General features: G+C 36.9%; 2 protein-coding genes across 4 annotated transcripts; both read left to right on the top strand.

The window, feature by feature from the left end:
• Nucleotides 1-978: 978 nt before the first annotated feature.
• On the top strand, nt 979-5,436 carry LOC130717647 (uncharacterized). 2 transcript variants are annotated; one of them, XM_057567965.1, is made up of 5 exons: nt 979-1,373; nt 2,197-2,430; nt 2,941-3,009; nt 3,692-3,884; nt 4,718-5,436. In XM_057567965.1, the coding sequence occupies exons 1-5, from the start codon at nt 1,038-1,040 to the stop codon at nt 5,128-5,130; spliced, it is 1,245 nt and encodes a 414-aa protein (XP_057423948.1). In that variant the 5' UTR covers nt 979-1,037; the 3' UTR covers nt 5,131-5,436. The 2 variants fall into 2 exon arrangements, with proteins under 2 accessions (XP_057423948.1, XP_057423949.1); XM_057567966.1 differs by lacking the exon at nt 4,718-5,436 and adding an exon at nt 4,312-4,711.
• A 1,055-nt stretch (nt 5,437-6,491) lies between these two features.
• Nucleotides 6,492-22,738, top strand: LOC130720394 (uncharacterized). Of its 2 annotated transcripts, none has more exons than XM_057571030.1 (8): nt 6,492-6,638; nt 6,734-6,809; nt 7,734-7,958; nt 8,692-8,800; nt 9,570-9,615; nt 10,149-10,234; nt 10,635-10,693; nt 21,962-22,729. In XM_057571030.1, the coding sequence occupies exons 1-8, from the start codon at nt 6,635-6,637 to the stop codon at nt 22,062-22,064; spliced, it is 708 nt and encodes a 235-aa protein (XP_057427013.1). In that variant the 5' UTR covers nt 6,492-6,634; the 3' UTR covers nt 22,065-22,729. The 2 variants fall into 2 exon arrangements, with proteins under 2 accessions (XP_057427013.1, XP_057427014.1); XM_057571031.1 differs by having other exon boundaries at nt 6,498-6,638; nt 7,745-7,958; nt 21,962-22,738.
• Nucleotides 22,739-24,002: the final 1,264 nt, after the last annotated feature.

Below are 24,002 nucleotides of genomic sequence, written 5' to 3'. Positions count from 1 at the left end.
ACCACATAAACCCACTACGCCAAGCGCCCATGCTATTGCGGAGGAGCTTGCCACCACCCATGATTTTCTCAAGCTCACATACATAAGCTACCATCGGTGTTGAGTTTACGAGCGCCCGTCGGAGGAGCTCGCAAAAACGCTTGCAAAGCCAATCTGTGTCATCATTTATCTTAGTCGATTGAGTGAAGCGTGTGAAATCATCTTGTTCATGACAAATTTTGTGCCACGCGGTCTGAATAGTCCACTCGCTCAGGTCCAAAAGCACATTGTTCCACCATTTCCACACTCCCCAAACTCTAGCAAAAAAATCTCATTGCATATCAACCTCTTGTCTGGTCTCGAATCCAACCACGAAGATCTAGGCCAAGTCCAAGTCCAAGCCCCAAGTCTTCCCCACAATTCACGAGAAGGGCAATACCTCAAGCAATGAAGACAATTCTCCAAACCGAAAAGCACCTCGAACACACACAAGACGCTACAAGATGATACTTCACACGATTTGCATTAACTAGCAGAGTCTCATGGAGAGTCAGCCAAATGAAGATTCACAATTGTTGTTGTTTTTTTTTTGGGTACAAAGCTGCTAAAAGAAAAACAAAAAGACTACAACACTAGAGTCTGAAGAAGGAAGTTCCACGGTAGTCATCCGCCAAAAGAGGAATGACAATCACAAAGGGGCCTCAAAACACTCAAGACGATGATCTTTAAGAGCACCATCCTTCGCTAATAGGTCCGCTACAACATTACCTTCGCGAAGAATGTGCTCAAACTTGACAAGCCAATCTCGAGCAAGAAGAGCAAATTCACAATTGTTTTCGATAACAATAAACCAAGAAAATAATTTTTTTCAAATTTTCTTTCGTTAATTCTATTTTGTTAAACTTGAAAAATAAATAATACAGTAAAATGAATCTTCTTTGGTTTATTTTTTTTAATAGTTTCGATTCATTTTCTATTAATTTCTTATCTTTGTGACTGCGCCTGAATATAGGTCTGTCGCGAATGAAGGCTGCACTCACTGCACCCTTTCGAAAAAAATGGCAACATTGATTTCCAAAATATCACTATTATCCAACCCCAAACTCATTCACCACCGTCGTCGCAATTTCACTCTCCTCTCTCGTTCCGCCGCGGCCACTGCTATCAGCAGAGCCAATAAGCGGAAGGCGTTGGAGAAGGAGAAGGAGAAGAGAAGGACGCGTTCCGACAAAGAAATCGACAAGGACGCTTTGATTGACCTTTACAACTCCAACAATCTTCATAATCCCAATCATATCCCTGTCATGCTTCCTCAAGTTTTGGACGTTTTCTCAAATTCATTCTTGAACTCCTTCGTTGATTGCACTCTCGGAGCCGCTGGCCACTCCACCGCTGTTAGTATCATTCAATCACTTCTGAATTTTCTCTACTAGTAGTTCACATTTCTAGCTAGCTAGCTGCTACAACTTTAAAATTTCAATAATTGTAGTTTGGTATATCAAGTTTGGTTAAATTAGGGTTTAGTCCAGTAAATGGGTTGCCTAGTTTTTAAATTCCAGCTCTCATTTTGTGTATCCACATTTTGGTGATAGTGAAATAATGTTACTAAACCATAAAAAGTGATATCAGGACTAAACATTTGAGTCAGTGTACTTGAAAATTGCTGTAAAATTAGTGCATGTTTGGAAATCTTATTAATTATGGGGAGAAACTATACTTATGTGAGTAGCTTTTGAGTTTCAGAATTGATTTAGACGATCCAATCATGATATGAGAATATTTCAAAAAACATATCAATTTGCAATAAAACCTCGGGAAAAAAAACACATGTCAATGACTAAAATGAGAATATTTCAAAAAAAAAATAAAATTGAATGACCAAAATGGTGCATTTTAAAATTGAGAGATTAAAGTTAATGTTTGTATTTCTGTCAGCGCACATTCATAGGCAATTTGAATGTGCTTTTGACAAATCCGTATCTCTTCTGTCATTAGAGTGAATGTGTCTTTGGCAAACTTGAACATAAATACAAGGACAATTTTACTGGCATAAAAAACCTACTTTACCCAAAAAGTTTTTATTCTCCTTAGTGGCAGAGACAATATTTCTGTTTTAGATAGCATTACTTTACTTTAATATATGTTGGTGCTTATATGCAGAAGAATGTATCTTTCTGTATTTTCTCAAATTATTGAATGAATGAATAAATGGAATAGGTGATTAGGGGTCACCCAGAGTTGAAGTACTTTGTTGGGATGGATGTGGACCCCGTGGCACGTGAAATGGCTCAAACACGCCTCAATTCCGTTTTGCATGGGAGGGAGTCCAGTGTTAGAGTATTTACAGTGTTAAGGAATTTTAGACACATCAAGTCTGTCCTTGGAGAAATGGGTGAGCAGGACTTAGAAGTTGATGGCATCTTAATGGATTTGGGAATGTCATCTATGCAGGTAGGTTCATTTCTAAAATGAGTTCATTGACATGATTTCCTTCTTCTATTGAATGCTTTCCATGGTTTTCGATTGCAATCACTCTCATTTTCAAAACTGGAGGCAAATGCCGCGGTTGCAATGACTTATCAAACTGCAATAATTTGCTGCTATGGACTGTAATTAAAACCATGACAATATTTGATCAAATTATGGCCTTTGAATTTGGAATTGGACTCGTGAGGTTTATTCTCTAGGTAAAGTGCAAACTTATAATTATAATTTGGAGAATGGCATTTGAGATTATGATAAAATAGATTTACTCATGTAATACACTATCGTAGTTAAAATATGTTTTGTTAATTCTTCAGTCAATAGTTATGATTCTGTACTCAACTTTATACAGTGCACTCCTCATTTTAGATAATGCAAATCCTAAAATTTGTGGTTCAGCATTTTGAATATTTGATCATGTCTCAATGTGTAGAAATATTCTTTTTTGTATTTTCCTTATATATTTGTTTCTGTTAGGTGGACGATCCTCAGAGAGGATTCAGTGTGCTTGGTGATGGACCCCTTGACATGCGTATGGATCCTCAGGTATATTTTCAGGCATCTTCGAGTTCAATGCAAAATTTATGCTCTTTTTGAGAAAGAATAGTATGATGGTAAATTGATTTTTATGAATTATATGCAATCCTTTTCCTAACCTAATTTGCAGCAGTGAAAACGGAAAACTTCCGGGATGGCACCATGTAAATATTGTGTAATTTTATATGGTTCTTTACTTTGTGAGTCTCTTTGATTAATTTAGACGGTCCAACCCAATATATATGGTTTTCTTTGTTGAATGACAAGAAAAGAAACAAGAGGAATTGGTGAATCCGTGTGTTGAACTACACAGCGGAGTTCATTATATATAATAGGTACCATAAAGGTACAATAAATACAGAATATCTTATTTCTCTAATTACATGATTATTCTACCTATTTACAATTAGTAGAAGATATCCTACTTATTTACAAGATATCTAACATTCTTCAATATAGCAATTAAAATACCACTTTTGTATATATGGCCCTGAGTTACTGAATCTGTCCAAATTCTTTACCATGCTAGAAATTCCTTTGATGGTTTTCTTCAATATTTCTTGTTAACGAAAAGTACCGCTTTTCTTGTTAGTAAGCATGTTTCTTGTGAAATGATATTCTGTTGCCAGCTTGCTGCAGAGTGATGCGTAATTTTTGTTTTCTATTGAACTGATGTACAGGCATATGACAGGCAAGTCTTACAGCAGAAGACGTTTTAAATTCTTGGCCAGATTCTGAAGTGGGACGAATCCTAAGGGAGTATGGGGAAGAAAGTAATTGGCGTACCCTGCAAAAGAAAATTGTTGAAGCTCGAGTACATGGTGGTTTGCATTCCACTGGTGACTTGCTGGATCTTATCCGGAGTGTGACTCCTGCAATGAGAGGTACCTCCTACTTCAATTTTCTTTTGCTGTTCTGTTTTGCTTTGTCTATGAACACCATTTCTTATGCATGCCATTTCTTATCCAACCATTCCATTCCTCAAATTCATTACATGGAATCATATGGTCTACTTTTCTCTATATCCTCTTCAATTCTTTCTCACCACTGCTAAATTTATTTCTCCCTCGACATGACTTCCACCTTCACATTCCAATCCTTCTCAAGATCCCACAAGTGTTTATTACATTCATTCTGATAAAAATCTCTCCTTGGTACTAGTTTCCCCCAATTATTTAGGTAAGAAAAAATTTGATTTCGTAGATGGTTAAGTTAAGTAATCAATGGAGGAAGATATGACTCTTTGAGTGGAACCAGTGCAGCACACCCGTATTTTCCTGGTTGAGTCATTCATGTCTACTCAAATTGCAGTGTGCATTGATGATGCATTAGAGGTTTGGCAAGATCTTAAAGATAAGTTTTCACAAGGGGGATTTGTCTACAACTCTCAGCTACATGTGGGGTCTTTATCATATCATCAATTTGAAAGATGATGATGTAATTAGATTCTCATTCTAGAAGATTAAGTATTTAACAGAGTTACTTGTAATGCACAATGATAAGTCATAGTAATTAATTACTCTGATTGTAATCAAGTAAATTCGGTGTCATGCAAAACTTCACCTCTTACTCTAACCTGTCATTTTCTCTAAAATGCCATTCCTGACGTCCAGGTGTGCCGGCATTCAAAAAGGATGTATGGCATGAGCTTGCTTAATTAAAGGATGTGAACTGTAATTATTCATACACAGAACAATATTTAATTAAACTGTAACAGGTGGAAGGCAAGGTTGCATAAAGACAGCAACCCGGGTGTTTCAAGCTCTGAGAATTGCTGTTAATGATGAACTAAAGACTCTTGAGGATTCCCTCTATTCTTGTTTTGACTGCCTTGCACCTGGGGGTAGGCTTGCTGTCATATCTTTTCACAGTCTGGAGGACAGAATTGTGAAGCAGACATTTCTCGAGATCATTAAAGGGAGAGATGATGACGGGGACAGGGGGAGCTGCAATAATGATCTTGGGAAGACTAGTGATGAAATTAAAGAAAAAGAAGCATGGATAAGACACACAATACATGGATCAAATGGAATAATTCTTACAAAAAGACCAATCACGCCTTCAGAAGAGGAAGAAACGTTAAACCGCCGAAGTAGAAGTGCAAAGCTCAGGGTTATTCAGAAGCTTTGAAGATAGAAGCTTTGAAGATAGAAGCTTTGAAGATAAAACATGAGATTGCTGTTTGGAGTAGAGCCCTGAGAAACCCCTGTATTCATAAGCTTGTTTGTCTTTGATAGCCTACATATTTTTCAGTAGAAGAAAAAAATTGAAGGCATTCGAAAGACTTGCACATAAAGGTGCAACTTTAAAGTTGAATGGCAAATTATCTGTTTTTAGCTCTAGAGTCTTAGCAAACTATCTGAAGATTTTAATTTGTATTAATTCATCTGCTTAAATTTTACCCATTTATCTATTCACAAGTATATGATTAGATCATTGGAAGATATCATTTGTATTTTTTGGGTTCCAAAAGTTTCTGTTTACATAAATTGGTTGATGAATTTTTCAATTACTAGTACTAGTAGGCTATTTGTATATAAAATTTGCAAAATTGCAAGCTTTATAGCATGTTTGGATCAACTTCTCTTTTTTCCTATTAAAAAAAACTTCCCTTTTTCGGAATTGTTTCTAGCACTAAGAAACTACTCAAGAAAGCTTCTTCCAAAAATTGATTTTCATTTTAAAATTAAATATAGAAGAATTCCAAAAATGTGTGATGTGACTAACAAAAGAGAGCCATTTTCTCCCTTCATGCAAACATGCGGCTTCGATAGTAAGTATCCCATGGCTCATGCTAACAAATTGGTGAATGTTTTTATCTTACTAAGTTGCTAACTAATTGATTTGGAGCAAAGATTTTGGTATGAAAAGTTGCTCAACTGGTACTAGTGAAAATATGTGGTAGATAAAAGTTGAGTATATGATGCCACCTAGATTTATCCACAATTTGTGCAGTGACTTTAATAACATCATCTATATAAATGCAAGCTAGTTTTTAAGAAGTAGAAGAAAAAATGAGTGAAGAATCTTTCCGGCATCAAGTTATATATCTACTCAAAAATGAATTATTAATCTCCATATTATCCTATAAATTCCTTTAAATTTTATTGAATTTAATTTATACTATGTTTCTTAATTTAAGATTTTATATGTTAAATTCAGGGTAAACCGAACAAATATTTTTAATATGTCAAAATATTATTGTCACCTAAGCTAGGGTGATTTTACCCAATATTTATCTTGAATTTATTTAAAAAACCTCTTTTAATATAAAATGAAATTTTAATAATCTGTTGTTTAAAAAAAGTCCCAAATTTAATTATTAAAAAATAATTAGCTAAAAAGTTGAAGAGACACTATATAAATTCTAAATTAAAAGAATTAGAATTGCTATTATAGCATTTTTTTTAAGGAAAGAGCTCTATTTGTCTTGTAAGAATGAGAATACAAATTCTATCTATATAAATACATTTATTGAGAGCCATATCCACAGAAGAACAATACTTTAGCGGTTAGTAAGCTGCATTTTTTCCATTAAAGGTTTGTGAGTGACAGTGGCATTTCTGAGAGATGAGGCTAGCTCATCTGTAATCTCCAACTCCCAACTATCACACATACCAAAGAGATTAGCTTAATGGGTGAGTGAGTATGCTATGGCTTCTAACCAATGCTTTCTTTACTTCTTTTCCCTACTCCCAATTTGAACACTAATGGGTTCCCTTTCATTTTGCAGCAAAAGCTATCCTTTTGAGTAACAAGTGGTACAGCCATGGACAACGCTCCTCCACCCTGCAAAAATTCAGCCACGGGTTAGTTTATTGCATTTAACTCGCTTGCTTACATTGTAACCGTAAGGGTGTTTCTTAGAAGTCCCACATTGGCTAGAGATAACACAGAGATAATTTTTATAAAGTTTGGAGCAACCCTCAAATGAGATAGACCTTCCAAATTAATAGTGTTAATATACTTATGGGTATTACATATACTTGTTGATTTTTCTTGGTTTGGTTTGTGAGCTTTGGGTATCCTATTATCCCATCCCATGCCATTCAAGACTCTCAATTAAGAGGCGAAAACTGTTCTGGTACCTTTTCTCCCCATTTACATACACATGATTTGCTATGAACATGTGTCTGATCTGGATTCAAGTGTGAGTTTAGTGTCCCCTATAAATGACACTCATATATCGAATGCCTTAAGGTTTGTCGTGTTCGGTTATCGAGAAAAATTCCGGTCATCCTGAAGTACTAAACATTCGGTACTCCCAAAACTGGAGAAAAAGTGAGAGGTTTTTTATAATTATATGGATAATTAACCATACGTGCGTATTTGTCATGATTTATTGAAAGGAGGACATAGTACTCGGTCCACCGGGAGAATTATAAACTTTTCCCCGGGCTACCCCGGTCTCTGCAATAGTGTTCAATGATGAGAACTTCTTGCAGCACCTTGTTTGTGTTGTGATTTATCATAGACACCAGATTACCATTTATATGTTGACATATTCGTGATTTCCATTTGTAGTACTTCTTTTTCCATTTACATATACATTGTTTGCTATGAATATTTGCTGTGGCACCTTTTTCTTTTTGTTTTATCAAAGAAGTTAGATTAATGTTTATTTGTTTATTTTCTATCAATTTTCTTTTCTGTTGAATTGTATGCCTCAACTCTTGTAAATTTTGATCTTTTCTAAGAGTTACTACTTTTATCCATGATTTTTTAACTTTAAGGAAGAAAATAGACATCAAGGCAGTGACTTCGTCGGACTCTAATTCGAAGAAAGCAAATTTATTTGCTGCAAAAAAGGATAGAGTTAAACTGCCAACATATGATGATGTTCTTGGGGGCAAGAGATACCCCATCAGTGAATTTCTAAGCCAACCTAGTGCAATTGCTTCAGTACTGAACACGAAGGCCTTGCAGTCATTTCAATCTCTTGGTGCTAACACATACAGGTCTGCCCCATCTTTAATTGTGTTTAGTGGCCGAAGTTATTCTTTCAATGATTTGGAAAATGCAAATACTTTTAGGCCGAGTTGTTTTACGTTCAATCAACTGAATGTGGACGAATGTTAAAAGCCTCTTTCACGTTAAGTTTCTTGGAAAGTGTGATTGGGCATTCCCATGAATCAAACATAACTTGAAACAGAAAAACAAACATAGCCTTACTCATCTAAATGTTGACGATAAATTAGAGCCAATAAGTTGAAGACCAGTTTACAAGCTAAGGTCATACATGATTCTTTTGCTGTATTCGGCATTGGCAATACATATAAGCATAAAAGGGTCTTGAGTTGAATTTTGCTGAAGAGGAAACTACCCAAAATTATTACTATTATTTTTATATGTTCATTCTCATTTGTGAAGAACATGAGTAGATAAGCAGCTGATTTGCATAATTCCCCTGGAAAGTTGTGTATCTTTAACTTAGGTGCCCTTACTGATATTCATTATAAATGACGTACTTCAGCTGACAGGCTCAGCTGCATCTTATTCAAAATAAGTGGAAAATCAAAATACTATTTGGAATGCATTATCATTTAAACAATTCTTTGAAGCTCTCAGCTTTTAGACAGCAAAAACTTCTTTTCTTTTGCTGAACACTTGTATGAAATCTCACAATTGGCAAATATCTTATTGCTCTTTGGTTATGGCAGAAGTCTGAATCTGAAAATTTCTCGGGTGTAGGTGTGAACTGCCTAAACTTCGATTTTTCAACTTTGAAGCTTCCCCTATCCTGAATCTGCGGGTTACCGCAACAGATGATGGGTGCTTGGTTGAGATGATTTCTTGTAAGGTGTGACCTCCCCCCCCCCCCTCCCAAAAAAAATAGAAGTTTGCAACATGATTTTAAACCTTTATTTTTTTGGTGAGAGCAATAGAAGGAATAAAAACACATTCACATATACCCACACATAAGATAGTATGCATTGATACTGCGGTGAAAAACTATCTTGTGTGCTTATGTGTGTATTTTCACGTGTCAACACATCCTATCTTGTGTGTGGTGTACTGAGAAAATAAATTACATTGACACTGGTGAAAATGAAAAATCAATGTTACTCTAAGAATGTTTGATAGAAACTGTGGCCTCAATGCTAAAAATAGAACACAAGGAGGCCCATCAATGTTCATTGTTCATGCTAAAATTAAAATCACATGAAAATGTTTAAAATTTATAAAAATATTTGGTGTAGAAAGTCAATGTATAAATTAGATTTCTCAGAGTCGATTTTTTAAGGAGTTATCAGATAGTTGAAGTATGTAAATTTTCACACTTGTGTCAATGTATCTTAACTCTTCCTGTGTATATGAGAGACGCGGGGGGGAATGAATGAATAAGATTACTAGTAATATTGCTAAATTTCCAAATTCCAAGTCTTCATGCACTTTTAAAGAAATTTTAGTTAACGATTTGCGTAAAACACGCATATTGATTAATGTCCTCAGTACATGCAATATGAACCTTAGTTTGATACTTTGATTGAACATGCATCTTTGAAACATTGTTTAGTCACTTATACTATACCATGCCATTGTTGGATAATTAACTATATTATTCACAGTTTGAGGGTTCAGAAGTTGTGGAACAGCAAAACGACCATTTTTCAGGTATCTTGATGTACTGTGTGCATACATAGTACGTAGTATAGGATCCTGGTCATATATTGTTTATGGGATATAACTAACTTGAATTTGAAGAATGATTATTTGATGTCTAGAACCTTGTACAAAGAAACACATGTCTTCCCTAAGACAGAGAAATATGTTTGGTTCAACCTATTATAAGGATTGGGAAAAATTATGCTGCTCTCACAGCCTCCTCCTCTGAAAATAATGGAAAGTTAATTGACTTTATTTAGTTGACTAGATGCAAAGCTATGCAATTGGCCACTTATGAAAAGAACAATTGACTTTGAGACTTTTATTCATTGATGGAGACTTAAAAAATTCTTTCTCCATATTAGTTGAAATTTATTCAAAAACCAATGATAATATGTTCTTTATACTAGCTACTTAGCTAGTCTTTTAAGTTGTAACAGTTTTATGCTGAATTGCATTATCACGTGACTCCTTTTGTTGTCATTCAGTGTTTTTTAGATCTGCCACAGTAATGTCTATTAATTATTTCTATGGATTTGCAGCATTCATGATAAATCACATGACTTGGGGTGGTGCTAATGCTGAATCATTTTTAGAAGTTGATCTTAAGTTAAATCTCACACTTGAGGTTGGTCTTATGCTCATAAAATATATAAATATTGCATATCCTATTACATCCATATTTCTTTCTCTCTCTTGGGGGTAGACACGCGTTAATCTTAATGTTACGATGATTTGACCATGAACTACCTTACTTGGATACCACCTTAATGCAAATTATATTGTAGCCTCATGGGAAAGAAAGCCTGGGGATTTAGTTGATTTTTGTAAGAAACTTTTAAGTTTTAAGTTAACTTTCCCTATTTATCCTTAATCCTTTCTAATTCAATTTCTGTAACTGCATATACCTATGCTATAAAGTGAAAAAATTAAAAAAAAAATGTTATTATAATAACTGTGTTTCAGTATCATATTACTGCAGTTTGCATTTGCCTCTCATTTCTAACAGAAAGATCTCTGTTTTGCAGATCTACACACGCCCATTTACCATGATGCCTATTTCAGCTGTCGAGGGTCCTGGAAATATGTGAGTTATTTCGTTAGTAATCTTGAATTCTCGATTTTATCCTTTTTCGTCATGTATTACACATTTCTCATGGTTAAGTTTTCTGATTATGTGTTTTGCTTCACAAAGTATTACCCAGTTATCACTGGCTGTTGTCATGTGTAATTGTTTTAAGTTTAGTGCTAAAGGTCTTTTCCTTCGTTGGTATTAGGTACTAAGTCTAGAGAGAATTCTCCAGCTATAATTTTAGGCTTCTCTATATAGTCTGTGTGAAACCATAATGTAATTCAGGTTCCCTCTGATACGATTGTCCTGCACGAAGCCGGGACAAGAGGTTCGACAACTGCTTAACAGTAAAACAAAACTTAACAACAGAACTAAGAACACACAGTAATTGTTAACCCAGTTCAGTGAAAACTTTCACCTACGTCTGGAGGGTTTGCACCCAAAGAAAGGAAATCCACTATCTCAAGATTCAGGAATTACAGACACTCATGAACAACTCAGTTCATAGTTCACTTCCTAATCTACCCAGTGTATTTCTACTTAGAATCTCAACCTAAGTATGAGAGCCCCTCTCACTTTCTCTCAATCACTGCCACAGTGATTGGTTAACACAATAAACAAGTAGAGTTTGAACGCAATCAAACACACAGAACCCTTCTTTGCTTTATAGAATCAGTGAGCAAAGAAGATTCACAACTAAACAAAGGACAAAGCACAAATAACAAATCCTAAAACACTTGATCTCTCTCTATCAGCTTCGACACCTTCATGTTTAGGTTTTCATCCTTTTATAGACTTCAGCAGCGGTAGCATGGGCTTTAGGGTTGACACGGGCTGAAGAAACAGATTGCAGTAACAGCAATTCAAAACGCAATCTTGATAGATTCGGTTTCTTATTGCACAAGTAAAGATAGAAACCAATCTTTTAACAAAGATTGTTTCAACAAATAACAACCCAACAAATAAACCCTTCTGGAATAGCTACTTGCTCCTCAAGTAACTCAAAAACATATCTTCAGTAAATCTTCAGAGGGCCCACAACAGAAACACAAGCTGAGGACTGATGCCCTAGCTACACGAGATCAGATGCCACGACATCTGCTTCGACAATCGGTTGTTTTGACAAAATGCATGGCAACATGTTCCAACAATCTCCCCCTTTGTCAAATTTTGTCTAAAACAACTCACAATCAGAGAAGATAAAAACTAGAGAAACAATTCTCCCCCTTAGTCCGAACTCCCCCTCAACTGATACATCTACACAACCAACTACCATACTTCAGAAGGCATAGTCGGAACAAACCACTTAGCAGCACAAACACACAACCAGAAGTACAATCAGCCTTAGCACATGATGACACCAAAATAGATCAGCTTGAACATCATCGTATCAGAAATACTACCATCAGAAGCTGACAGCACATGATCAGAAGTACTACTATCAGAAGTAACGTTTCAGAAGTAACGTTTCAGAAGTAATTCCCATCAGGAAAAAAAACACTGCTATCAGAACATGCCTCTTGAAACAAACATAGCCTCTTGAAACAAAAATAACCATTGTCTTGAACAAACCAAAGCTAACACTATCAAAGCTAACACGATCAGAAGCAACTTCACAGTAGAAACAAAAAACATTACAGCAGATAGAATCTTCAATCCAACTAACTACTCCCCCTTTTTAGCACAAATTTGCAAAGGGTGCATCCAAAAACAAAAGAAAATAGCACAAGATCAGAGCAAACTAGTCTTCAGAACTTGACTCCTCTCCAGACCCTTCTGCACTTTCTTCAGAACCTTCCACCTCTTCATTACCCGCTTTCTGAGCAGCTGTAGCAGCAGCACTGTGCTCACCACCTTGACATTCTTCTTCTTGAAGCTTGTGTAGCAACGCATCAACTTTGAGCTTCCTGGCAGTACTCACCCTGATTGTCTCCTGCAAAGCCTTGGAGACTTCCAGTAATTCAGCAATTATGGCCTTAGTGCCAGATTCAGTCACAGGAGGAGCAGATGTTCTGCTGGTTGGTAAAGCAATGTCTAGCACATGTGGCTCCAGAAACAAACGTTGATCCAAAGTGATTGGAACACCACGAGACATAGCCACATCATCAGCCCTGAGAATCTGAGGATGTTGCTTCAGTATGATCTCAGTAAGAAGTGAAGGAAATGACACAGGCAGCTTCACAGCACAAGTATCAGCATGCTTCAATGTTTGCTCAAACACGAAAGTTCCAAAATCAAAAGCAATAGACTTGCCAATCCTGTAGATCAACTTGGCAAGCGTTGCAGAAACACCAGAGGTATGCTGAGTAGGAACCCAATTTACCGCACCAATCCTGTTAAGAATAGCATACTTCACACTGAGATTTCCAGTAGACAACAACTTCTTGCTGGGCCACTTCTTCACATGACCTGCAGTAAGCTCCTTGGCAACATCATCCATGGACACTTCTTCATCAACAAAGTCAATAGCACTTCTGCAAAGTGCTTGATTGATCACAGCAGGTGAGAACATCACACATTCAGCCCGCACATAGACTTTCCTGAATTCTGCACTGTCAGGAAGTCCTACATCAACAGAGAGATTCACCAAGAACTCTCTCACAAGCTTCTCATAGCACCTTCCAACATTCTGAATAGTCTTCATCAGACCTGCTTTCTCAATTAGTGCAATTACATCTCTGCATTCAAGAACATCAGAACCAACTTCCCTTTCCTTGGCCATTCTCCTCTTGCAAACAAACTTCCACTTCTGAACATTCTCTTCTAAGTGGAAAGACACTCTATCAATAGGAACAGCAGGAACATTCTGAGGAATACGCTTACCAGAGAACTTCTTTTTCTCAGAAGATCGAATGTCCTGGACACCGACTTCAACATCTGACTCAGAGTCTTCAACTTCAACTGAAATCTTCCTCTTCTTCTTCTCAGTGGGAGTCTTTTCTTCCTTTTGCTTTCCCTTACTCTTCACACTGGCCTGTCTGGATTTCTTTGATGGAGGAGGAGTGACTTCAGGAGAAGAAATCCTTCTTTTCATCTTCATCCTCGCAGCAACACTATCAGCAAAGGTCTCAGTCAGAGGAACATCATCAGAAGCATCATCAGATATGTTCTGAACAGAGGCAGGATCCTGGATTGGTTCTTCAGAGTTGATACCCGCAAAGTTATCATTCTTTGGATCAGCATCCTTAGAAGAGAATGATACAGAGATATCAGGCTGGGTAGCACCACCGGAATCTTCATGAGCAGTGGAATCCTTTCCCGAATTTTCTTGAGTAGACCTTTCCAAAGACCCAGATGTTGAGGCACAACATCAGGGGGTGATTTCACAGGAGAATCTTCATCATTGATTTCCTCTTTGTCAGGAACATCCTCAAGGATAGGAACATTTGGGGTTTTGCTGTTCTTGACCTGTGATTTGTAGACCTTACACGTTGGGTTTCTTGATCTCATCTTCTTGGGGGCTTTCTTGGACACAGAAGATGGTTGAGAAGAATCACTCTTCAAACCCATACACTTGACTCCTTTAGCAGTTCTTTCAACCTTGGCCTAGACAGATTCCTTCTTTCCTGAACTTTGAGACATGATGAATCGAGAGCAATTACAAACAGAGTACAGAACAACGAAATAGAATTGCAAATGAGAGATGATATGACAGGAAGAAGATAGATGCACAAGCGGTTGAGAGAACACAATTTGCCCGTTGGAGGTAGTTATAGGATAAGTGAACCATGAAGTAACTTTCTCTCTGCTGATGTCACAACGGCAGTTAGTGATGACCAAGAATAAACTAGCCGTTAACACACTGGGGCATGCTAATTGCTATGCATCAGAAAAACAAATCCCTAGACTTCCTCTTAATTTTTCAAAAGTGATTGCATCAAGGGGTTTTGTGAAAATATCAGCCAATTGCTTGTCAGTTGTAACATGATCCAAATTAACAATTTTATCTTCCACCAAGTCTCTAATAAAATGATGTCTAATGTCAATATGCTTGGTCCTGCTATGTTGTATGGGATTCTTAGAAATATTAATTGCACTGAGATTGTCGCAGTACAATGTCATGACATCCTGTTCAACATCATACTCCTTTAGCATTTGCTTCATCCACATGAGTTGTGTACAACTACTTCCTGCTGCAATATATTCTGCTTCAGCTGTAGACAATGAGACACAATTCTGCTTCTTGCTAAACCATGAAATCAAATTATTCCCTAGGAAGAAACATCCACCGGATGTGCTCTTTCGATCATTTGCACTACCTGCCCAATCTGCATCACAGAATCCAACTAAAGAGGAATTTGTATCATGAGTATAGAGAATACCATAGTCACTTGTGCCATTGATGTACTTGATAATTCTCTTGACTTGTAGCAGATGACTGACTTTAGGAGCTGCCTGATACCTAGCACAAACTCCGACAGCAAATGTGATGTCTGGTCTGCTAGCAGTGAGATACAACAAGCTACCAATCATGCTTCTATAGAGACTTTGATCAACATCTTCCCCCTGTTCATCCTTGGAAAGTTTGATGTGTGTAGCAGCAGGAGTTCTCTTGTGACCAGCCTTTTCAAGCCCAAACTTCTTGACTAACCCTTTAGCATACTTACTCTGTGATATGAACATAGAATCCTCCATTTGTTTGACTTGTAGTCCTAGAAAATAATTCAATTCACCAACTAGGCTCATCTCAAATTCAGATTTCATTTGTCGGACGAAATGCTCCACCATGGAGTTCGACATTCCTCCAAAGACAATGTCATCCACATAAATCTGTGCTATCATGAGCTTACCTTTGTCATTCTTCACAAACAAAGTTTTATCAATTTCACCCTTACTGTAACCATTGCTTACAAGGAATTCAGTTAACCTTTCATACCAAGCCCTAGGTGCTTGCTTCAAGCCATACAAGGCCTTCCTCAACTTGTACACATGATCTGGATGATGTGGATCTGTAAATCCTCTAGGCTGTTCAACATAAACTTCTTCACTCAAATAGCCATTCAGAAAAGCACTCTTCACATCCATCTGATAAAGTCTGAACTTCAAGAGACAAGCAACACCTAACAGGAGTCTTATAGATTCCAGTCTAGCTACCGGAGCAAAGGTTTCATCAAAATCAACTCCTTCTATCTGAGTATATCCTTGAGCAACTAGCTGTTGGTAAATCCGCAAGTGTACGAATCCACCCGGTTTTAAATATCGAACCACAGGGATTGTGAGTGACTAAATTCAGTTTAAGCTTTGAGTTTGAAGGTTGGTTTTATTGAATAAGAGATATGTTGAAGTAGTAATAAGGAAAAGGAAAAATAAAAAGACAATTCAGAAAATAATAACATGCTTTGGGTTCTTGTTCAACTAGTCAATTCAAGTACATCATTCTAAACACATGTTCTCATGGATCTCTCCTTGATGATATAGCCTAGTTACTCACTTATTGATTCCTCACATAAGCAATTCTCTCATACTAAAAGCTAAGCCCAATTCCTTGTGTACTTAGTCATTTATATGAGGTTTTAGATCATGCAAATTCAGGCCATCAAACCCCAACTCTTCCTCTATTCCTAGTAGCAAGTATAGAAGAGGTAATCCCATAACAAGTCCCTAATCTATAACAAACTTCCGTTATATTATAGAAAAGCATAAAGCTAGCACATGTTCTAACTTGAAATATAAAGCATGGATATGGGATTCAAGGAAAGAAGAAGAACATGTGGGAAAGAACTTAAGATTATAACTCAAATACAAAAAGTCTTACAAAGAAAATCAAAGTAAAAGAAGAGAGATTAGCCAAGCATGGCAAGAGCCATGCTTGGCTAAGAACCTTGAACACAAGCTTGGAAGCCCTCTCTCACTCTCCTAGATGATCCTCTACCTCTGAATTTTACAAAGTATCAAAAGATTACAAAAGAAAATGACTAAAATCCTATTTATAGGCAAAATTCCCGAGTCTGAGCTGTTCTGGGCGCTCAGGCGCCAATTCAGAGCGCCTGAGCGCCAATTGCATGCCCAAAACATGCTCTCTGGAGCTAATTGGCGCCTAGGCGCCCATTCCCAGCGCCTAAGCGCTTAAGCTCGCCTGAAAAGGACTTTTTGGCTTCTGAAACTCCTCTTTTCAATCTCTTTAAGTTCTTCATCAATTCCATGCTTCTTGGCCTTCTTTCTCCTTCAGTTTCTGCTCTCCAAACCTAACCAACAAGTCAAGGAAGATTCTAGAAGCTCAAAGAGCTCATTAGCACAAGAGTTCCTTCATAAAACACAACAAAACCATGCAAGTCCTAAACTTTACTTAAAATGCAAGAAAACTACCTATAAAACTACTAAATTACCAAAACAAAATAAAGACTAAAGAAAAGAATAAAAATGCATGAGAATGAATGAAACACTACATGAGACACAAGAAAAAGACTCAAAACCTACAAGGAAAAACCATAAAAACATCATATAAACCCGGGTCATCACTAGCCTTGCTTTATTCCTTGTAACTGTTCCAGTTTCATCTGATTTGTTCTTGAAGATCCACTTAGTGCCAATGATGTTTACTTCTTCAGGTCTAGGCACTAACTCCCACACTTCATTTCTTCTGAACTGCTCTAGCTCCTCTTGCATAGCATTTATCCAGTATTCATCAGTGAGAGCTTCATTAACATTCTTGGGTTCTATCTTAGAGATGAAACAACTGTGAGCAATTATACTTCTGGATCTGGTAGTCACCCCTTCTTAAAGATTACCAATAATGTTTTCTTGAGGATGATTCTTCTGAACCCTGATTGATGGAGCTTTGTTTGATGTGATATCTTTGTCTTCCTTTTCATCAGCACTTGTTTCTGACTCATTGTCGAGGGCGGTTGCTGGAGCATCGGCTGGAACATCAGCACCATCATCGTCTTCATTCAAAATTGCTTCTTCCTTCTTTCTTGGTTCATCATCCACAGTCACATTCACAGATTCCATCATGGTCCTTGTACGAGAGTTAAAAACTCTATAAGCTTTGCTGTTTATAGAGTATCCCATGAAAATTCCTTCATCACTTCTAGGATCAAGCTTCCTCTTAGGATCACGATCTGCAAGGATATAACATTTACTTCCAAATATGTGAAAGTATTTTACAGACGGTTTTCTACCTTTCCATAGCTCATACTGTGTGGAGGATGTCCCTGCCCTGATGGTAACTCTATTATGTATGTAACAGGCAGTACTCATAGCTTCAGCCCAAAACTGGTGTGGAATCTTCTTAGCATGTAACATTACTCTAGCTGATTCCTGGAGAGTTCTATTTTTCCTTTCAACTATTCCATTCTGCTGTGGAGTGACGGGGGCAGAAAATTCATGGCTAATACCTTCTGTTCCACAGAACTCCAAGAATTTTGAATTCTCAAACTCCCTTCCATGATCACTTCTGATTCTCACAATCACACAGTCCTTCTCATTCTGAAGTCTCATACATAGATTCTTGAATATTTCAAAAGTCTCTGATTTTTCTCTCATAAATTCAACCCATGTATACCTTGAAAAATCATCTACACAGACAAAAACATACCTTTTTCCTCCCAAGCTTTCAACCTGCATGAGACCCATGAGATCCATGTGAAGCAATTCCAGAACCTTTGTCGTGGTCTGATGCTGGAGCATCTTGTGTGGCACCTTGGTTTGCTTACCAATCTGACATTCTCCACATAGCTTTCCTTCTCCCAAGCTCAAATTGGGCAATCCCCTTATTGCTTCATCTGCAAGAATCTTTTGCATGCTCCTGTAGTTGAGATGTCCTAGTCTTTGATGCCATACATTCACCTCATCTTCTTTAGTTAACAAACATCTGGAAACATGAGCTCTTTCTTCTGATGTCCACATATAACAGTTGTCTTTTGATCTGACTCCTCTCATCATCAGTGGTCACAACACATTCTATCTTATTGAACTTCACATTATATCCTTGATCACACAGTTGACTTATGCTGATTAGGTTGGCTGTTAAACCATTTACAAGTAACACATTGTTCAAGTTAGGAGATTCTGTGCTAACAAGTTTTCCTACTCCCTTGATCTTTCCTTTAGCTCCATCTCCAAAAGTAACATAATTGGTGGAGTGACTTCTGATGTCTTGCAAGAAGCTCTTGTTTCCTGTCATGTGCTTTGAGCAGCCACTATCAAAATACCAATCTTCCTTTGATGATGCTCTGAAGGACGTGTAGGCTACCTGACATCTGACTTCACCCTTGGGCTTCCATTGCTTCCTCATCTGAACAGACTTTTTCTCGTGCATCTGAGGATAACCATATAACCTGTAACAATAGGGCTTTATATGACCATTCTTACCACAGTAGTGACACTTCCAAGGTACAGTTTTGTCAAGCTTAAGCTGGGGTTTCACATGCAGATGTACATGTCGAGGCACTGAATCTGACAAGTGATAATTTCTGGGCTTCTTGAATTCAGTTTGTTTTGCAGCAGACACAAATTTCTTTGAACCTTTCTGATTTTCTTTGTTTGTTGTTTTATAATCAAAGTCAATTCCCTTCAGACTCCCTCCTTGCTTGCTAGTTTCTTTCAGAATTTCATCAAGCATATCAGAACCACTGTTCAACATTCTAACAGATTTGTGAGTAGCTTCAAGCTTTCTTGTCAGAGTTGCCACTTCCTCTTGAAGTCTTTGCCATTCCTCCAGATCTTCCTTCAGCTTTGTGCTGAGCTCTTTTAGCCTTTCATTCTGAGAGACAAGTTGTTCTATCTCACTTTGCTTTTCTCTCACAAGTTTACATGCTTCTTCCCACTTGATGTGTAGCAGCTTGTAAGTCTCAGCCAGTTCCTCATCTGTAATGTCCTCATCACTTGTATCAGACTCATAGATGGTTCCAGAGAAAGCATTGACTTTGTTTGCAGATATCTCCTTCTCATCTTCAGTGTCTTCATCTGACCAAGTTACCATCATACCTTTCTTCTGCTTCTTTAGATAGGTGGCGCATTCAGACCTGATATGACCATACCCTCACATTCATGACACTGCACTCCTTTATTCTGACCAGATCTTTCTTCTTCTTTGGTCTTCCTCTGCGAATTGGAAAGCTTGGGTTTGTTATCGAACTTCATGTCCTGGACATTAGGCCTGGTTCTTTTGTCAATCTTTCTCAATGCTCTGTTGAATTTTCTTACTAGCATGGCCAGAGCCTCAGAAAGATTTTCACCCTCACAATCTTCATCATCACCTTCATCAGTGTTTGACACAAAGGCAATACTCTTATTCTTCTTCTCAGATTTTCCACTCAGTTTTAACTCAAATGTCTGCAAAGAGTTAATAAGTTCATCAACCTTCATGTTCTCAATGTCTTGAGCCTCCTCAATTGCAGTGACTTTCATAGCAAACTTCTGAGGAAGAGATCTCAAGATCTTCCTTACAAGCTTCTCATCTGACATAGGTTCTCCCAAAGCAAATGAAGCATTAGACAAGTCACGGACACGCATGTGGAATTCTGAAATAGTCTCTTCTTCAGTCATCATCAAATTTTCAAATTGAGTAGTAAGCATCTGAAGCCTTGACATCCTTACTCGAGTAGTTCCTTCATGTGCAGTTTTCAGAATTTCCCAAGCATCCTTAGCCACAGTACACGTATTGATCAGCCTAAACATATTCTTGTCAACTCCATTAAAGATAGCATTTAGAGCCTTTGAATTTCCAAGAGCAGCTTCATCTTCAACACTGGTCCATTCTTCTTCAGGTTTTTCCACAACAGTAGTAGAGGTGCCTTCAACCTCAGTCTTAGTGGGGTGCTTCCAGCCCTTGACAATAGCTTTCCAAGTCTTGTTGTCAATTGATTTGAGAAAGACTGTCATGCGAACCTTCCAGTAGTCATAGTTAGTACCATCCAGAATGGGTGGCCTATTGACTGATCCTCCCTCCTTGTTATCCATGAGAACTTGAATAAAACTCCCTGGAGCTCACCCAACCAGAACAGGGTGCCTGCTCTGATGCCAATTGTAATTCAGGTTCCCTCTGATACCATTGTCCTGCACGAAGCCGGGACAAGAGGTTCGACAACTGCTTAACAGTAAAACAAAACTTAACAACAGAACTAAGAACACACAGTAATTGTTAACCCAGTTCAGTGAAAACTTTCACCTACGTCTGGAGGGTTTGCACCCAAAGAAAGGAAATCCACTATCTCAAGATTCAGGAATTACAGACACTCATGAACAACTCAGTTCATAGTTCACTTCCTAATCTACCCAGTGTATTTCTACTTAGAATCTCAACCTAAGTATGAGAGCCCCTCTCACTTTCTCTCAATCACTGCCACAGTGATTGGTTAACACAATAAACAAGTAGAGTTTGAACGCAATCAAACACACAGAACCCTTCTTTGCTTTATAGAATCAGTGAGCAAAGAGGATTCACAACTAAACAAAGGACAAAGCACAAATAACAAATCCTAAAACACTTGATCTCTCTCTATCAGCTTCGACACCTTCATGTTTTAGGTCTTCATCCTTTTATAGACTTCAGCAGCGGTAGCATGGGCTTTAGGGTTGGCACGGGCTGAAGAAACAGATTGCAGTAACAGCAATTCAAAATGCAATCTTGATAGATTCGGTTTCTTATTGCACAAGTAAAAATAGAAACCAATCTTTGTTCTTTTAACAAAGATTGTTTCAACAAATAAACCCTTCTGGAATAGCTACTTGCTCCTCAAGTAACTCAAAAACATATCTTCAGTAAATCTTCAGAGGGCCCACAACAGAAACACAAGCTGAAGACTGATGCCCTAGCTACACGAGATCAAATGCCACGGCGTCTGCTTCGACAATCGGTTGTTTTGACAAAATGCATGGCAACATGTTCCAACAATCTCCCCCTTTGTCAAATTTTGTCTCATAGCCTATCCTAAATCCATTTATTAGGTCACCGATAAATGTTCAGTCCTGCAATCTTCACGCTCCAAATGTTCAAGATTGGGTGTGAAAGGTGTCCCCCTCACCTCTGAGTTAGCTATTGGATAGAGTTAGACCTAATCCTAATTCTAATATCGTTTGTCGTATATCTCTGTTGTAACTCTACTTGCTTATGGTCATGACTTTTGAATCTTGCAACTAAAGGATGGTAACTTTTGAATCTTGCAACTCGCTCAGTGTAAAACTGATAAACTGAATCGGAACTTTTGCCAGATTTAGGTGAATGGTTTCTCTCATGAAACAAAAGTATGTTGGTAGTTTTCACTGATGCACTTATCTCCTTTTGGTATTATATGATTCTACCAGAATTAATAACATAGAAATGTGGCTCTATATATGCAGAATGATGCAAGCTTTAGTGGACAAGCTCGTGCCACTGCTACTTCAGCAGATGTTGCAAGAGTATGATGAATGGGTTCAAAAGCAATTGGACCTCCTAACTTAGGCTTTTAGTTAAGGAGAAGCTAATGAGGTACCAGCTAATGATCAATTCTTTTTTTCGTGTATAGCAAAAGAGAGGGAGGGAGAATGTTTAGATGATTAAGAAAACTGGGAGGAGAGAAAAATGAAGGATGAGAATTTGATTTCTACGTTGTCTGTATATTAAAGAAAATTGTGAAGTAGTGCAGTCTAGTAATAGATTTGAATTTGTCAAATGATGAGTTTTTGTTGACACTCTTTCCACACCTTCACCTTATCAGAAAAGGGGGAAAAAAATAATTAAATGTGAGATATAGTAGGTAAGAGAGATAAGAAAACAAATCAAAGAAATATATTGAAACAAAAAGAGAGTGTGAATGAATAAAAAGGTTGAAGAGAAGTGTACAAGAAAATAGCATCCAATTGGTCATTACGGAACAAGACATTCGGGGCATTGGAATGGACAACTAGGAGAATATCATTACAAACCTTAAACGCTAAGAAGCATGTCTAACCATATTATTAAATTGGCAAGTTGTATGCTATCAAGCTCACGTCGACCCTTCTTTTGTCTCTCTTATTATATGCTTTATATTATTGCAACCCTCAATCTGTTGAATTTGATAAAACATAAAGAAAGAATGAAATTAGTCACTACTCACTAAGAACTCGTTTTAATATCCGCTGTAAAATATGAAAACTGATATTTGAAACGTGAGAGCTTTTTAATCACACTTCTATATATAATCTCAAAAAAAAAATCATACTTCTATATATAATTCTTTGAAGATTGACATTTGTATGTTTTCATTAAAAAAATCAAACTGATGTTGAAGGGGAGGTAGATCGAGTTTATCAATTTACAGTTTTACCTTTTTATCATGCACCTAATATTAACCATCTAAGTAAAAAATATTTCATGTTTATTTTTGATTCTTGATGCACTGGACCAACGTATAAATGAGGTCTACCTCACCCTATTTTTATATTTTTTAATAACAGTATCCTCTAATTACTTAAACCGTATACTAACATGCATGGCATTGTTTCTTTTTATTTAAAAATCGATATCTTTGTCAAAGAAAATTATATCCATTACCGACCCGTTAAACTAGGCCGTGCAAAAAATTTATTTATTCAGAAAAAAAACCAGGCCGTGTAATTTTTCTTTCTTTGAAGAAAACATTGTTTTCATAATAAACATTTATATTTATATTAAGTGAGCAACCAAGTGGGATTTTCTAATTTCTTTGAACAAAGTGGGATACCACTTTGCTGAATGCAAGGCATGCTTGCTTGCCTGCTTACTCCACCCATAAAATAAAAACCCTCAATTATTCCTATTATTTATTTGCATCATAATTTATATAATATTAATTCGTATTATTTAGTTATATTCTTTTTTTTATATTTCGGAATTTATATTCTCATCTCATGTCCATTTGACCATTCTTAAATGTTATACTAAAATATTTATTACAAAGTACTCAAAATGCTAAAGTATAAGATAAAAAAGTTTATAAAGTAATTGGATTCTTTTATCAATATTTGGAGGCATGACTCATGTGTGATGTGTGGTAATTCAAGCTGCACCACCTAATTTTTTATACAAAATTACTCCTCCATTACAAAATGATTATTGTTGTTGAAGTTATACTAAAAGTTTAAGATCTCATTAACTAATATATAATTAACTAAAATACTCTTATTGAAGTTGAGTCGTATTAACAATAAGTAATACTAGTTATTGGTTAAATAATTGAGAGAATTGTGATAGATGAAAATAATATGTGATTCATGAGAGTTTTGCAAAATAGAGGATAAAAGTTAATAGATGTTTCGTGATTCCTCCTAAGGTTTAAAAAAACTAAAGTATAGTAAAATTGGTAGATAATTGAGTTAATGAATGATGTGCATGAAAAACATTTTTTATGACAAACATACTCACTTAACGTGATTTCTG

Source organism: Lotus japonicus, chromosome 5 (genome assembly GCF_012489685.1).
Source record: "Lotus japonicus ecotype B-129 chromosome 5, LjGifu_v1.2".
Taxonomy (NCBI): Eukaryota; Viridiplantae; Streptophyta; class Magnoliopsida; order Fabales; family Fabaceae; genus Lotus; species Lotus japonicus.
Note: the sequence above shows the minus strand (reverse complement) of the source record. Positions and strands in the feature narration are given on the sequence as shown.